This window comes from Rhinatrema bivittatum, chromosome 5, assembly GCF_901001135.1.
Source record: "Rhinatrema bivittatum chromosome 5, aRhiBiv1.1, whole genome shotgun sequence".
Classification (NCBI taxonomy): Eukaryota; Metazoa; Chordata; class Amphibia; order Gymnophiona; family Rhinatrematidae; genus Rhinatrema; species Rhinatrema bivittatum.
The window spans coordinates 10,072,207-10,090,100 of NC_042619.1; the positions used below are offsets into that span (position 1 = coordinate 10,072,207).

General features: G+C 48.1%; 1 protein-coding gene across 1 annotated transcript; it reads right to left on the bottom strand.

The window, feature by feature from the left end:
* Nucleotides 1–2,567: 2,567 nt before the first annotated feature.
* On the bottom strand, nucleotides 2,568–17,547 carry LOC115091795 (oocyte zinc finger protein XlCOF6-like). Its single transcript, XM_029602008.1, has 3 exons — nucleotides 17,493–17,547; nucleotides 6,593–6,697; nucleotides 2,568–5,957 (listed from the first exon to the last, which is right to left on the bottom strand). The coding sequence occupies exons 1-3, from the start codon at nucleotides 17,524–17,526 to the stop codon at nucleotides 3,700–3,702; spliced, it is 2,397 nt and encodes a 798-aa protein (XP_029457868.1). The 5' UTR covers nucleotides 17,527–17,547; the 3' UTR covers nucleotides 2,568–3,699.
* Between the last annotated feature and the right edge of the window lie 347 nt (nucleotides 17,548–17,894).

Here is a 17,894-nt window from a genome sequence, read left to right on the forward strand (position 1 = left end):
TGCGCAAAACACAGCGACCAAAAATGATAAAGAGCATGGAAATGCTCCCCTATGAGGAAAGGTTAAAGGGTTAGGGCTGTTCAGACTGGAGAAGAAACAGCTAAGACGGGATGTGAAAGAGGTGTATAAAATCATGAGGACTAGGACGGGTAAATGTGAATTGGTTATTTATTCTTTCAGATAATATAAAGACTAGAAGGCACTCCATGAAGTTAGCTAGTAGCACATTTAAAACAAATCAGAAAAAAATATTTTTCAATCAGTGCACAATTAAGCTTTGAAATTCTGCTCCAGAGGATGTGGTTAAGGAAATTAGTGTAGCTGGGTTTAAAAAAGGGTTGAATAAGTTCCTGGAGAAGTCCATAAACTGCTATTAAAAAAGTTGACTTAAGGAAAGCCACTGCTTATTACTGGCTTTAGTAGCATGGGATCTGTTTAATGTTTGGGTACTTGCCAGATATTTATAACCAGGATTGGCCACTGTTGGAAACAGGATGCTGGACTTAATGGACCCAGTATAGCAACTTCTTATGTTCTTAATTTTTAGGCCAAGAACTGGGTTACATAATTGTCAAAATATTTCTGTGACTGGCTTTTACTAAAAAAAAATAATCTGAATGGCTATATGTTAATTCGCTTGCACTCTGTATGTAAATTCACTCTCGCTTTGTATGCAAATGCTATGTATGAGCCTGAAATATCTAAACATAACTTCTGTAACAACTCCTGACCTGTAACTCTATAGCTAAGACAGCATTTCTATCGAGTTGTGGCATCTGCCTGTCTGGCAGAAACGTAGCAGAAAACATCTCCGTGTCCTGCGGAATCCCACGCACAGGGCGCTTCCGCCTCGTTGCGTCACCCTCAGGGCCCGCCGTGGATCTCCTCTTCCGGGATCCAGCTGACCTGCCTGATCCCTTCGCCTTCCCTGGCTTTCTTTTGCGGCGTTTATACTTTAAAATCTTGCGCAACAGGAGCGCAAAATCAGACCAACAGGAGGACCCGGAGCCCGCGGATTCCCCTTCGGACCCGGACTCTGCTGGGGACCCAGCCCCCCCCCCCCCCCCCCGGAGGCGCCCCCCGAGGGTTGCTGCTGCGGAGAGAGCGCGGGAGGCAAGCCGCCATCTCCTGCTGCCTCCCGCGTGACTTCTCTGCCTGTGGCCAAGATGGCCGCCACTCCCGCGCCAAGCGGGAACGGGTCCCCCCGGGCCGTCGGCAGCAGTGGAGTCGCACGGCGGCGAACGCGACGCCCGGGATCGGCCCTCCCGACTGACCCCAGACGGACCCTCGCCCCCGGCGACACAGACAGCGCAGACGCCGTTGGCGGGAGAGGCGCGAGCGCGCCGAGCCGCACGCGCGGCAGACGGAGCCCCTCGGCATGCGGCCGCGATCGGGACAGATCAACACAAGTTAAATTTTTTTTTTCTCTAAATTAATTACAGCCCAAGCCGCGCGACGAAAACGGCCCCCCCCCCGAAGCAACGGAGAGCCGGCGCGAAGAAAAAGCTGCGGCGCAAAACAAAACACAGGCAACTTTTTTTGTTGTTGTTTAAACTGCCGCTGTCCCCGGTCCTGAGGCTCCTGCTCCAGCGGGGGTGAGTGAACCGGGCTCCCCGGTGTCACCCCCGACGCTGCTACTTCCCTAGGCGGGTCCTCGACCCTAGCAGCGGCCTCAACCAGGGGGGGGGGATGGTCCCCTCGGAACCTTCCAAACCCCCCTGGGAGGCAGGACCAGCGGAGATCTATCCTCTCAATAGAGGGAAAAAACTCTCTAACTTTCTACTTCTTATCTTTTTTTTTTTTTTTTTTTTTTTTTTTACACAAATCAAAACAACCTGGACAACCAAGAACCCAGGGAACCAGGGGCTGTGACTGCACCTGCACCATCCACTGGAGACAGAGTAAGACTGAGGGGCTGTGACTGGCACATTGTCATATATTGAATATATCATATATTCTCCAAGTTCTAATTTCCCTTGTTTTATTGTTACTTTCTTATCTACCTATCAACACCATTTTTCGTTCAATGTTATCACTCCCCTGTTTCCTGTAAACCGGCATGATATGATTTTATCATGAATGCCGGTATAAAAAAAGCTTTAAATAAATAAATAAATAAATAAATAAATAAATATGACTGAGTCCGACAAGTCTTGCTCTGTCTCCACCTGCTGGTGCGGAGTCACAACCCAGGTGGCCTGGACTGATCCTGGTACGTACAGGGAAGTCAGTTTACTATTCCAAACCTGATGGTCAGCTGGTTAACAGCTTGTATCTTATTGCATACAGTTCATGCAGTCTTCAATATCAGCTTCACCCTCCTATAGTGCTCGTTACTGATCTCTTCTCTCAATACTTTATACTGAATTTTTCCACCTTCCTCTGCTCCTAGGTATTTTTTATAATCCTTCCTGCTCCAGTTTTTTTATATTGCAATCTGCAGTCAGAGAGTTGTTTTCAGTTTTGCTTAAGTTTTCTTTAAGGAAAGTTGCCTTAGCACATTTGTCCAAGCCAAATATCATCCTGTTGTCATCTGAGAAACTTCACCACACTGAGCTGTTCTGCTAAATGAGCATTTATTTATTTGAAGAGTTTTATATACCGTTATTCGGAAAGCCATCATAACGGTTTACAAAGTGAACAGAATTATTATTATTTTTTTTTTTTAACATGGATGATTTGAGATATCATAACATTGTAATTACAGTAATAAACATAACCAAATAAGTCTCTGAAGAAATAAGGTTGAAAGTGTAGGGAGGTGAGTTCGGTAGAGAATTAGGGTTATGAGTTCATTTGATAGTTAGTGTGAGTAGATGCTTGGGGGTCCATGAAGACTTTACGAAACAGTAAAGTTTTTAGGTCTTTTTTGAAGGTTTTTAAACTGTGTTGAGATCTTAGCTCTTCAGGTAGAGTGTTCCAAAGATTAGGGGAGGCGAGGGAGAAGGCTCTCTCTCTTGTTGTTGTTAGATGAGCATCTTTGACAGTGGGGATTAATAAGTAGTTTGAGTTGTTGGAACGTAGGTTTCTTGAGGAGTTATGTTCAGGGTGTTAAGTCCTTGATCACAAGAACTGCAGAGTTTCAGATCATCAACAAATAGTAAGAGAGATATCCTTGATAGGGGACTGGTCGCTCTAGAATTACACTAATTCCATATCCCAAGGAGTTAATGAGAGCACTCAGTGGGATTAATGCCATAGAATGTCAAAGTGGTGACAGGGAATCTCCCTGAAATATTCCTCGCTGGACCTTACTATTGGGGATGACATATTGTCCATCCTCATAACTCAGGCGGAGTGTAGTCTGCCACTTTTTCATGGGGATCAGTACAGGATTCACTTTGTATATTTCAAGACAATTTACTATCCAAGAGTGTGGGATGCTATCAAAGGCCTTCCTATAGTCAACCCATGCTATACTGAGGTTTGACTCTGCATCCAGCTGGTCATAATGGCTTTATTTGGCATCAGCTGATCTTTGCTTCCATAGACTCCTCTTTTGTTCCCTTTCTGTTCTATTGTCAAAATGTTATTAGAATCGGTTATGTATTCTGTCTCCATCAATTGCAGTGAGCAGCTTATAGATTGTAGGCAAGCAGGTCATTGGTTGATAGATTTTGAGGTCATTATTTGACTCTTCCTTGTTTTCTGAGGTTTGTTTTTGGATTAAAGCTTACTATATGCAGTACAAAACTATGTTCACTCCCCAGTGTGGATTTTCTGGTGATTTTTAAGACTCTGCTTCCTTATGAAACTTCTACCACACTCTATACATGGAAATGGTTTCTCCCCAGTGTGGATCTTCTGGTGGTTTGTAAGATTTGTGTTATGTGCAAAACTTTTACCACATGCTAAACATGAAAATGGTTTCTCCCCAGTGTGGATTTTCTGGTGTTTTGTAAGACTACCTTTCAGTGTGAAGCTTCTACCACATTCTATACATGAAAATGGTTTCTCACCAATGTGGATCTTTTGGTGACTTTTAAGATTTGTCTTCTGTATGAAGCTTTTACTACATTCTCTACATGAAAATGGTTTTTCACCAGTGTGGATCTTCTGGTGATTTGTAAGATTTGTTTTCTGTGCGAAGCTTCTACCACAATCTATACATGAAAATGGTTTCTCCCCAGTGTGGACTTTATGGTGTTTTGTAAGGCTTGCTTTCTGTGTAAAGCTTCTACCACATTCAATACATGAAAATGGTTTTTCACCTGTGTGGATTTTCTGGTGATTTGTAAGATTTGTCTTCCGTGTGAACCTTCTACTACATTCTATACATGAAAATATTTTCTCCTCAGTGTGGATTTTCTGATGATTTGTAAGAGATGTCTTCAGTGTGAAGCTTCTACCACATTCTATAAATGAAAATGTTCTCTCTCCAGTGTGCATTTTCTTGTGATCTTGGAGGTCTGTCTTGCACTTAAAGGATTTATTACACTTAGCGCATTTAAATTGTCTATCCCCAGTGTGGATTTTCTGGTGATTTGTAAGACTTGTCTTCTGTATGAAGGTTTTATCACATTCCATGCATGAAAATGGTCTCTCCCCTGTGTGGATCTTCTGGTGGGTTAGGAGGTTTCTCTTCCAAGTGAAGGTTTTACTACACTCAGTGCATTTAAATGGTCTCTCTCCTGTGTGAATTTTCTGGTGGTTTCTGAGGGCTGTCTTCCACTTAAAGGTTTTCCTACACTCAGTACATGAAAAAGGTCTCTCTCCTGTGTGGATTTTTTGATGGTTTATAAGTTCTGTCTTCCACTTGAAGGTTTTACTACACTCAGTACATGAAAAATATCTCTCACCTGTGTGGATTTTCTGATGGTTTATGAGGATTGCCTTCCACTTGAAGGTTTTACTACACTCAGGACATGAAAATGGTCTCTCCTCTTTGTGGATTTTCTGATGGTTTATGAGGTTTGTCTTCCACTTGAAGGTTTTACTGCACTCAATACATGAAAACGATCTCTCACATATGTGGATTTTCTGATGATTTATGAGCTCTGCCTTAGAAATAAACCTTTTACTACACTCAATACATGAAAATGGTCTTTCCCCTGTATGGATTTTCTGGTGTATTCGCAGGTTTCTCTTCCAAGTGAAGGTTTTACTACAGTCAATGCATTTAAATGGTCTCTCCCCTGTGTGAATTTTCTGGTGGTTTCTGAGGGCTGTCTTGCACTTGAAGGTTTTACTACACTCCGTACATGAAAATGGTCTCTCCCCTGTATGGATTTTCTGATGACTTTTGAGATGTGTCTTCCGATTAAAGCTTTTTCTACACTCTGTACATGAAAATGGTCTCTCTCCCGTGTGGATTTTCTGATGCTTTATGAGGTCTGTCTTTCGAATAAAGCTTTTACTACACTCCGTACATCCAAATGCTCTCTCCCCAGTGTGCTTTTTTTTATGAAATGTTCGGCTTGGTTTTGTAATTAAACTTTTATCACATTCAGTACATGGAAATGTTCTGTCTCCTGTATGGATTTCATATTGTTGGACAAGAGCTCCTTTGTTGTTGAAAACATTCCTGCATTCAGCAGATGGAAAAAGTTCCTCTCCAGTGTGTGTTCTCTCTTCTTCCTTTAGCTCTCCCTCCAGACTGAAGGTTTTCCCATGGTCTGTAGATGTAGACGATCTCTCCTCTTGTGATTCCAGAGTTACAGGATCCCTGAGGTGAATCTCACATGCATCACAGGCACATCTTTGTTCTGTTCTCTGGTTTCTCTGCTCTTCCCGTGTACCTGTGATATTACAGGCACTTTCCTCACACACATTATAATTGATGGCTGAGCCTCCTGTTGAATTCTTTTGCTTCTTTTCTGAGATGCAATTTTTTCCCCAGTCAGCACATGAAGAAACATCTAATCTTTGTTGCACTGATAGACTTTTCTTTGCTTTCAGATTCTCTGTGAGCTCCCGGTGATGTCTCTCTGGATTACTGTTTCTGGGATCCTCATTTCCTACATAAAAAGTAAACACAAAGTCATTATTCTGTTTGCTGAAGATGCCCCAGAGACGTGAAGGGCTCTGATGTAAGGGGAAGTCAGGGTGAGAAGGGAAGAAAGGATTTTCAATTAATGATGGAGAGAATTCCCCACTGGGAGATTCCTGACTCCAGCACAGAACCTCTGATCATGGGACCCGACCTAAAACAGTGACCAGGAGAGGTGGCTAAAGCACTTCCTGTTCCTGTGCAGAGTAAAATAGAAACACACGGAGCTTTATACTGAGCAGGCATGCAATGGGATAAAACCAGGACTGGATCAAGCTCTCCTAAAAATAGAAAGGTTACCCAACTGGCTCCAAAGAGAGGGCAGTGGAAAAAGCACGAGGTGGATCCTTAGGTTGTGATATAGCAGGGAGGTGGTGACTAAAAGAGAAGTAATAGCTCGCAGGGGGTCCCAGCTTGTAAGGCTGACAGCTGGGAGTGAGGGGAGTGTAAAGAAGGGTGAAGGCCACAGCGAGAGCAGTGTAAGCAGTGAGGCTTGTACAAGATACGCAGGGAGATCAGAACCAGCTCAGTGATTAAAGAGATCCCCAGAGGGGCTTGTGAAGGGGTCTCTGCAGCTCCCGTCCCTCTTATTCCTGGACTCACCTGAGCAGCTGCTTTCTCCTTCCTCTGATCCCGGCTCCTCCCTGATGTACGGCTCTTCCCCTCGCTCAATGTGGGATATAATATCCGGGGTGACAGTCAGAGAGCCTGCTCCAGGGATGAGATAAGTGCATTATTACCCTGGCTGTGATTAGCACAGATTCAGACTTAGAAACATCTGCAGTACAGAAATATTCACTGATCTGAATGACAATATTATTCCAACGCTCGGTTAATGAGGCACAGCTCAGAGGTCCTGTGTGACTGCCAGAAACCATGTAAACCCTCTTTATGGGATGAGGTTGGACCCTGGAAGTGAGTAACAGGAATTAGATCTGCTTTATGGGATCTGCCAGGTACACGAGAGCTGGATTGGCCGCTGTTGGAAACAGGATGCCGGGCTCGAGAGACCTTGGTCTGAAACAATTCTTGTGATCTAATGAGCTCAGGGGCTTCTCCATGGGCAAGAACTGGACTCATTTCTGTCTCTCTCCCACCTCCCCCCATCCTCTTCCGCAAACCGTAATGCCCTGGCAGTGCCTCCTATGAAGCAGCGCTCTCAGTGTCTCGTTTTGGGGAGGTCACTGTTCAGCCTTCGGTTGTGGCTTGAACTGAATGGCTCTTGAGGTAGAGGAGAGAGAGTCAGTGGGGAGAGACCAATTTCTATCTGACCATCGTCTTCAGCCATTATCAGCTCCGTCTGACATTCCTTCCTTTCCATCTGTCCCCGGCCATCCTCGGTCCTCAGGTGCATCTCACATCTTTATTCCTTACCTGCAGCGTGGGGGAGGGACACTGCAGGAGAAAATACCCGCAACCCCGGCATTTGTGACTGTGTAAAGCTGCCACAGGGGAGGTTGGCAGCACACCCTATGCAGGGTCCAAGCCTTGCAAGGGCCCTGAACTTGTTTTCCTGCAGGGCTGGTCGCAGTGCGGACAAGCAAAAGTATTAAGAGTTTTGAACACTGGATGTCAGGCCTAGGCCTTTCATGGCAGCCAGGGGCAGATGGCTCTCGCACGTACCTGGGTGGGGACCGGACGCTCAGAGCCAGACAAACTCGAGTCACGCTGACAGACTCGCGGCCTGACCCAGGAACAATTTGGACATTAAATTGCACATGAACTATAATGTGCATAAGGCAAGCATGAACCACCAGTGATAGTTATCTCCGCCTGCCCCCCATCATGGGATTTAGGAGTGAGAAAACTGACAGGGGAAAGGAGAGAGAACTGTTGGACAGTGAGGGGTAGAGCTGTGGATGAGGATACTGGAGCATCCCGAGCAAAGTGTGTTATTTAAGAGAATCGCAGGATACTGCGGCGGGGAACTACCAGCTGAGTGCAAGCTGTGTTCTGAAGCACAAGATATCACAAAGGATAACAACTTAGAAGTTGATATTCAAAAACCTAGGCGCTACTTAAATAGCACTTATCCGGCTACCAGGTATTTTTAGTAGCCGTGACTTATCCCAATACCTTAGCTGAGCAGCACCATCTAGCTGGATAAGAAAGCAGAAATATAGGGGCGTGGCCAAAATACCACCGGATAAATCAGGTATTCATTTTGGCTGCGGGCGTGGACCTTTGGAGTTGGCGCCACCTGCAGGTTGGAGCCCTGGAGGTCTCCGCCATCAGCAGGCAGAGCTGGATCAGGCAGAGCCCCAACTGGAGCTTCACCCTATGCCAGCCCACGTTCCCCTCAGGTTGAGCCAGGGCTGGCAGCTTGAAGTCAAAGTGGGCATAAAACAGGGACCAGCGGGCCTGCCTCGGGTTCAATTGCTAAGATTTTTCTGAGCTGCGCGTATTGTGATACGACGTGCGGCTCCTTCAGATAAATGGCACCACTCTTGCAGAGCTAATTTGACGGCCAAGAGTCCTCTATCACCGATGGCACAGTTGCGCTCCACGGGGGGGAAAAGAACAGGGGTGAAGTACTCCCAGCGAGGGGTGGCTTAGAACTGCCCCCAACCCCCTGTGCTGTTCTTCCTCTGCGCTTTTCTCCGTTTCTCAAGGTATCTTGATGTATAAGTATTTTTAAAAAGTATTTGTTTTCTCTCAAGCTCTGCCTTGGCCCGTCCCACTACCATTTTGCATCTAACTTCCCAGTACTTACGCTATTGCTCGCGCCTTTTTTCATCATTTAGCTCTGCTTCTCGTTATCTGAACGATGCCCGTTTAGCTTGTACTGCCTTCCTTACCTTACCATTAAACCATGCTGGCAGCCGGGGGGGGTGGGGGAGAATGGAGGGAGTGCTGAGCTCAGGGGTAGAAACGGGTGCCCAGCGCTGCTAACCCAGGTCACTGTGGGGAGAACATGGTTTACCCTTCTTCTGTCCCCTCTATCAGTACAGGATTCACTTTGTGTATTTCAAGGCAATTTACTATCCAGGAGTGCGGGATGCTGTCAAAGGCCTTCTTATAGTCAATCCATGCTATACTGAGGTTTGACCATGCTTACAGCTGGTCATACTGGCTTTATTTAGCATCGGCCGGGCTTTGCTTCCACAGGCTCCTCTTCTGTTATCTTTTTGTGTTACTGCAAGATTTTATTAGAATCAATGAGGCGATATATGTTTTATACTATGGGAGAAAATTCTTTTTCACTCAATGCACAATTAAATTCTGGAATTCACTGCCAGAGGATATGGTTAAGGCAGATAACTTAGCTGGGTTTAAAAAAGGTTTGGATAAGTTCTTGGAGGAGAAGTCCATTACCTGCTATTAATCAAGTTTACTTAGGGAATAGCCACTGCTATTAATTGCATCAGTAGCATGGGACAGACTTAGTGTTTGGGTAATTGCCAGGTTCTTGTGGCCTGGTTTGGCCTCTGTTGGAAACAGGATCCTGGGCTTGATGGATCCTCAATCTGACCCAGTAGGGCAACCTCTTACGTTCCTATGTACACGAGAATATCAGTTGCACAGCAGTGATCCATATAAGTTTGATTATTGTAAAGCGGTCATGATGAGGGTGACAGGAAAGAACAATCAACAGCTCCGGGTAATACAGAACATGGCAGCTAGGTTGGTTTTCAGATACCCAAGACGACTCAGTGCCAGTCCACATTTAAATGAATTACACTGCTCCCCATTAGGGAAAAGGTGGAACTTAAGATCCAGGCCCTGACGTATAAGGTGACCCAGGATGAGGGAGCAAGTTGTTTATCCAAACCCTAATCTACCATCCGCAAATGGTCCTGCGCTTGTGCTGCCTGGGGTTAAAGAGACTGAAAAGGTAACGTTTACAAAGAGGATGTCCTCAGGGTCTCGGCCTGTGCTCTCCAACTAAAGTCCACTGGACCTTAGGCTGCAGACTAATTACTAATCCTCTGACACAGCCCCATGTGCAGGGCCGGCGGAAGCACTAGGCGAACTAGGCGGTCGCCTAGGGCGCCAGCTTCCCGGGGGCGGCACTGCCCCGGTAAAAATAAAAGAGCCGCTGCCGGCAGCCCGCCCCTGCCCCGCGGTGCAAAAAAAAAAAAGCTGTTGCATCCGCGGCTGCCCTTTTCTTCTTCCCACCCCCCCCCTGACCCGGAACAGGAAGTGATGAGCGGGAAGCAGTGGCGTAGCCACGGGTGGCTACGCCACCCGTGGCTACGCCACCTGCCCACCCAACTTAGACCCAGGCCCACCCAACTTAGACCCAGGCCCACCCAACTGGCACCGGAACTGCAAGGCTGTCGCGGGATCCCATCCCCGCGACAGCGAACAAGAGAACCCACGCCTCGCGCGCCATCACGGCACACACGGGGAAGCGCTGCTGCGGCCGTATGGCCAACCGGTCTTCCTGTTCGGGGGGGGGGGGGGGGGAGCGGAAACGCCGCGCGCAGCTTCCGCTTCCTCCCCCCAAAGCAGGAAGATCAGCTGCCTCTCCTGCTGCCACCCGTTCTCCTGCTATCTTCGGGCGTCGGGCCGTATTGCCCGCCGATCTTCCTGCTTGGGGGGGGAGGGAGGAAGCGGACGTTGTGCGCTGCGCTTCCGCTCCCCCCCCCCCCCCCCCCGACAGGAAGTTCGGACGCCCGAAGATAGCAGGAGTCCGGTGGCAGCAGGAGAGGCAGCTGATCTTCCTGCTTTGGGGGAGAAAGCGGAAGCTGTGCACGTGCTTGAATGTGTGTGTGTATTTATTTATTTTATTTATTTATTTCTTTTATATACCGACATTCAATCGAGATATCACATCGGTTTCCAGATAACCAAGAGAATAGGGCGTAGTCCGCCCTATTTTACATTATAACATGGTAACCAAAAAAAAACAAACAAAAAAACAAAAAAAACAATTATAACATATTATAACAGTGTAGATGAGAATGGGAGTGTGCGTGGGTGAAAACTGGAGCCTGGGTGTGTATGTGGGTGAGAATGGAAGCTTGAATATGTGGGTGAATGGGAGCTCGAATGTGTGTATGTGTGGTTGAGAATGGGAGCCTGGGTTTGTGGGTGGGTGAGAATGGAAGCTTGAATATGTGGGTGAATGGGAGCTCGAATGTGTGTATGTGTGGTTGAGAATGGGAGCCTGGGTTTGTGGGTGGGTGAGAATGGAAGCTTGAATATGTGGATAAGAATGGGTGCTTGAATGTGTGTATGTGTGGGTGAGAATAGTACCTTAAATGTGTATATGTATGGATGAGAATGGGAGCTTGAATATGTGTGGGTGAGACTGGGAGCATGGGTTTGTGGGTGAGAATGGGAGTCTGGGTTTATGTGTGTGGGTGAGAATGGGTGCCTGGATGTGCGTCTGTGTGTGCATAAGAATATAAGCCTGGGGAGGGGTGAGAAAGTGAGAACTTGAATGTGAGCTTGTGGGGGGGGGGGGGGAGAGCATATGAGAGTGAGAGCTTGAGTGTGTGAGGGGGAGTCTGTGAGAGAAAGCGTGTATGTGTGTGTGTGTGTGTGTGTGTGTGGAAGGGAAGAAGACAGTAATAGAAGAAAGACACTGAAAAGGAATTAGGAAATGAGCTATATGGGAAAAAATGGGAAAAAGAGACCAGGACCAACTGATTAGAAAAATACAAAGATCAGACAACAAAGGTAAAAATATATATCTATATTTTGAGATGTTAGCAATTTAAATATAAGCAACACAACCGCTCTCTCAAAATTTATGGACAGGTAGGAGCCGTGTATAAAATCGTAATAATAAGAAGGCTAAAGTCCCACAAATCACCGTGAATTATGTTTGTATCATTAAGTAAACCTCATACTTAGGCGTAGATGTGAATGCTATGCTGCATAATTTGGCATTATTTATCAGTAAAAAACCAACTAGTAGACCTGCATGCCTACAGCCCACCCATGTTAACCTTGTGCCCACCCAAAAAATCAATTCTGGCTACGCCACTGGCGGGAAGGAGAAAGAGCCGTGCCGCATGAAAAAAATAGCGGCGACAGCAGCATCGGCCCCTGAGCAATTGAAGCAGCCGGTAATCGGGAAAGGAGTCAGCAGCACGAGCCTCCTGCGGCCGATGGGATTCTTCCTTCTTGGCCTGTGGGGGCTGGAGGAGGCTGCGGCAGCTACCATTTGTTCTCGGGGGGGGGGGGGGGGGGGGGGGGGAAGTGAGTGAGAGAAAGAGAGAGAAGCAGCCAGCTAGCCTGTGTGTGATTGAGAGCCTGTGTGTAAGTGAGAGAATGTATTTGATCGAGAGCATGTGTGTGTGATTGAGAGAAACTGGTCAGAGAGCTGATGTATGTGTACATGTGAGATACAATGAAAGTGACAGCTCAGAGAGATGACTGATGTGTGAGAGTGTGAGACAGTCAGGGATGTGACTGATGTGTGTGTGTGTGTGAAAGAGAGAAAAAGCATGGAAGTGAGAACTCTGGGTATGTGTGTGAGAAAGAGAAAGTGATTATGGGAATGAGAAGCCTGTGCATGTGGAGAGAACAAGCATGGGAGTGAGAGACTGGTGAGTGTGTGTGAGAAAGAGAAAGTGATTATGAGAGTGAGAAGCCCATATATGTAAGTAGAACACGGGAGTGGGAAGCCTGTGTGTGTGTGTATGGCATGAGAGAAACTGTTCGGGAAGGTGACTGGTGTGTGTGCCAAAGACTGTTTGGGAGATGATTGGTGTGTGAGAGACAGAAACTGGTCATGGGGGCATGACTGGTATGGTGTGTGTGTGAGAGACATGGGCCCTAAGGAAGAGGACCATGAGTATAGAGCTTAGCCTCTACTGCTGCTTCTGGTGTGTACTACAGCCTGCATGGAAGAGGAGTAAGAGAGCTGCTGGAGGGGGTAAGTAAAGATGGCTTTTTAAGTTTATTTTTCTTGATCGACTGCCATTTTAATTATTTAATATTATGTGATGTGTCTGCTTTTTTTGTTTGAGCAACAAGTATAGCTTTGGTTTATGTTTATTTTATTTATTTTTATTTATTTATTTATAAAAGAGTTTCTATACCGTCGATAAGACAAACCATCTCAATGGTTTACATGGCATAAAAATGTCAAATAAGTGTTCTGTTATAAATACAGACTTCGTTATTTTCATTAATGCACAATGTAAGTTAATTGTGTGTGGAGGCGGGGGGGGGGGGGGGGGCGGCATAGCTGACGTTTCACCTAGGGTGCCTAATACCCTTGCACCGGCCCTGCCCATGTGACATCCATTCTACCCTCACTATAACCCCTGACACAGCCCCGTGTGACATCCATTCTACCCTCACTATAACCCCTGACACAGCCCCGTGTGACATCCATTCTACCCTCACTATAACCCCCTGACACAGCCCCGTGTGACATCCATTCTACCCTCACTGTAACCCCCTGACACAGCCCCGTGTGACATCCATTCTACCCTCACTATAACCCCCTGACACAGCCCCGTGTGACATCCATTCTACCCTCACTATAACCCCTGACACAGCCCCGTGTGACATCCATTCTACCCTCACTATAACCCCTGACCCAGCCCCGTGTGACATCCATTCTACCCTCACTATAACCCCTGACACAGCCCCGTGTGACATCCATTCTACCCTCACTATAACCCCTGACACAGCCCCGTGTGACATCCATTCTACCCTCTCTATAACCCCCTGACACAGCCCCGTGTGACATCCATTCTACCCTCACTATAACCCCTGACACAACCCCGTGTGACATCCATTCTACCCTCACTATAAGCCCTGACACAGCCCCGTGTGACATCCATATCTAACCCTCACTATAACCCCTGGACACAGCCCCGTGTGGACATCCATCTTCTACCCCTCACTATAAGCCCCTGACACAGCCCCGTGTGACATCCATTCTACCCTCACTATAACCCTGACAAGCCCCGTGTGACATCCATTCTACCCTCACTATAAGCCCTGACACAGCCCCGTGTGACATCCATTCTACCCTCACTATAACCCCTGACACAGCCCCGTGTGACATCCATTCTACCCTCACTATAAGCCCTGACACAGCCCCGTGTGACATCCATTCTACCCTCACTATAACCCCCTGACACAGTCCCATGTGACATCCATTCTACCCTCACTATAACCCCTGACACAGCCCCGTGTGACATCCATTCTACCCTCACTATAACCCCTGACACAGCCCCGTGTGACATCCATTCTACCCTCACTATAACCCCCGACACAGCCCCGTGTGACATCCATTCTACCCTCAATATAACCCCCTGACACAGCCCAATGTGACATCCATTCTACCCTCACTATAACCCCTGACACAGCCCCGTGTGACATCCATTCTACCCTCACTATAACCCCTGACACAGCCCCGTGTGACATCCATTCTACCCTCACTATAACCCCTGACACAGCCCTGTCTGACATCCATTCTACCCTCACTATAACCCCTGACACTGCCCCGTGTGACATCCATTCTACCCTCACTATAACCCCTGACACAGCCCCGTGTGACATCCATTCTACCCTCACTATAACCCCCGACACAGCCCCGTGTGACATCCATACTACCCTCACTATAAACCCCTGACACAGCCCCGTGTGACATCCATTCTACCCTCACTATAACCCCCGACACAGCCCGTGTGACATCCATTCTACCCTCCCTATAACCCCTGACACAGCCCCGTCTGACATCCATTCTACCCTCACTATAACCCCTGACACAGCCCAATGTGACATCCATTCTACCCTCACTATAGCCCCCTGACACAGCCCAATGTGACATCCATTCTACCCTCACTATAACCCCTGACACAGCCCCATGTGACATCCATTCTACCCTCACTATAACCCCTGACACAGCCCCATGTGACATCCATTCTACCCTCACTATAACCCCTGACACAGCCCCGTGTGACATCCATTCTACCCTCACTATAGCCCCTGACACAGCCCAATGTGACATCCATTCTACCCTCACTATAACCCCTGACACAGCCCCATGTGACATCCATTCTACCCTCACTATAACCCCTGACACAGCCCCATGTGACATCCATTCTACCCTCACTATAACCCCTGACACAGCCCCAATGTGACATCCATTCTACCCTCACTATAACCCCCTGACACAGCCCCGTGTGACATCCATTCTACCCTCACTATAGCCCCCTGACACAGCCCAATGTGACATCCATTCTACCCTCACTATAACCCCCTGACACAGCCCAATGTGACATCCATTCTACCCTCACTATAACCCCTGACACAGCCCCCGTGTGACATCCATTCTACCCTCACTATAACCCCTGACACAGCCCCGTGTGACATCCATTCTACCCTCACTATAACCCCTGACACAGCCCCTGTCTGACATCCATTCTACCCTCACTATAACCCCTGACACAGCCCAGTGTGACATCCATTCTACCCTCACTATAACCCCCTGACCACAGCCCCGTGTGACATCCATTCTACCCTCACTATAACCCCTGACACAGCCCCGTGTGACATCCATTCTACCCTCACTATACCCCCTGACACAGCCCCGTGTGACATCCATTCTACCCTCACTATAACCCCCGACACAGCCCCGTGTGACATCCATTCTACCCTCACTATAACCCCCTGACACAGCCCCGTGTGACATCCATTCTACCCTCACTATAACCCCTGACACAGCCCCGTCTGACATCCATTCTACCCTCACTATAACCCCTGACACTGCCCCGTGTGACATCCATTCTACCCTCACTATAACCCCTGACACTGCCCCGTGTGACACCCATTTCTACCCTCACTATAACCCCTGACACAGCCCAATCGTGACATCCATTCTACCCTCACTATAACCCCTGACACAAGCCCCAGTGTGACATCCATTCTACCCTCACTATAACCCCCCTGACACAGCCCCGTGGTGACATCCATTCTACCCTCACTGATAACCCCCTGACACAGCCCCGTGTGACATCCATTCTACCCTCACTGTAACCTCCTGACACAGCCCCGTGTGGACATCCATTCTACCCTCACTATAACCCCTGACACAGCCCCGTGTGACATCCATTCTACCCTCCCTATAACCCCTGACACAGCCCCGTGTGACATCCATTCTACCCTCACTATAACCCCTGACACAGCCCCAATGTGACATCCATTCTACCCTCACTATAGCCCCCTGACACAGCCCCAGTGTGACATCCATTCTACCCTCACTATAACCCCCTGACACAGCCCCGTGTGACATCCATTCTACCCTCACTGTAACCCCTGACACAGCCCCGTGTGACATCCATTCTACCCTCACTGTAACCTCCTGACACAGCCCCGTGTGACATCCATTCTACGCTCACTGTAACCCCTGACACAGCCCCGTGTGACATCGATTCTACCCTCACTGTAACCCCTGACACAGCCCCCGTGTGACATCCATTCTACCCTCACTATAGCCCCCTGACACAGCCCCGTGTGACATCCATTCTACCCTCACTATAACCCCCTGACACAGCCCCGTGTGACATCCATTCTACCCTCACTATAGCCCCCTGACACAGCCCCGTGTGACATCCATTCTACCCTCACTATAACCCCTGACACAGCCCCGTGTGACATCCATTCTACCCTCACTATAGCCCCCTGACACAGCCCATGTGACATCCATTCTACCCTCACTATAACCCCTGACACAGCCCCATGTGACATCCATTCTACCCTCACTATAAACCCCTGACACAGCCCCGTGTGACATCCATTCTACCCTCACTATAACCCCTGACACAGCCTCATGTGACATCCATTCTACCCTCACTGTAACCCCCTGACACAGCCCCGTGTGACATCCATTCTACCCTCACTGTAACCCCTGACACAGCCCCGTGTGCCATCCATTCTACCCTCACTGTAACCCCTGACACAGCCCCGTGTGACAATCCATCTACCCTCACTATAACCCCTGACACAGCCCCGTGTACAAACCATTCACCCTCACTATAACCCCTGACACAGCCCCGTGTGACATCCATTCTTCCCTCACTATAACCCCTGAGACAGCCCGTGTGACATCCATTCTAACCCTCACTGTAACCCCTGACACAGCCCCGTGTGACATCCATTTAACCCTCACTATAAACCCCTGACACAGCCCCGTGTGACATCCATTCTACCCTCACTATAACCCCGACACAGCCCCGAGTGACATCCATTCTACCCTCACTGTAACCCCCCTGACACAGCCCCGTGTGACATCCATTCTACCCTCACTATAACCCCTGACACAGCCCCGTGTGACATCCATTCTACCCTCACTATAACCCCTGACACAGCCCCATGTGACATCCATTCTACCCTCACTATAACCCCTGACACAGCCCCGTGTTGCTTTTTACCCCTGGTCATGTTGCATCTGCTGCATGGTTACAGGTGACAGGAAGCAAAGTGATCCCTGCAGCCCTGGCTCACTTTCTCACGTTCTCACCAGGTGACACCAGGAGCCCTCACACTCAGAATTCACTGCTAATAAACCTGTAAAATGATCCCTTACCCAGCGAGCTCAGGGTCTCATAATTCTCCTTCATCACCTCCTTGTACAGCTCCTTCTGCCCTTCTTCTAAACGCTGCCACTCCTCCTGGGAGAAATAGACGGCGATGTCCTCAAAGGTCACTGGCACCTGAAACACAAACCCTTCTGCATGAGGTCCATCAGGAGAGCTCCCAGCGCTGGGGCTCAGCAGAGCAGGAGCAGAGTTTTCTCTGTGTGCTTTACCCCACCCCATTTTGATCATTTCCAGAATGCAATGAAGACCCCCGCCTCCTTCATCCCACACTGCCTCCTGCTGGCTCTGTACAAGTATTGCCAGGTGTTTGATAATTATCCTACTTGTAATGTAACTGCACCTCTCTTACACTGTAGGACTAATAATTCCTGTAAGAGAAGAAATGTGCA

Excerpts from the sequence above, each read along its gene's own strand:
- LOC115091795 (XM_029602008.1), bottom strand. The coding sequence starts at position 17,526 with ATGAAGGAGAATTATGAGACCCTGAGCTCGCTGG. Across the intron at positions 6,698-17,492 it reads TGAGACCCTGAGCTCGCTGG|GCTCTCTGACTGTCACCCCG; the intron begins GTAAGGGATCAT and ends TCCCTGGAGCAG. Across the intron at positions 5,958-6,592 it reads AGGAGAAAGCAGCTGCTCAG|GAAATGAGGATCCCAGAAAC; the intron begins GTGAGTCCAGGA and ends CTTTTTATGTAG.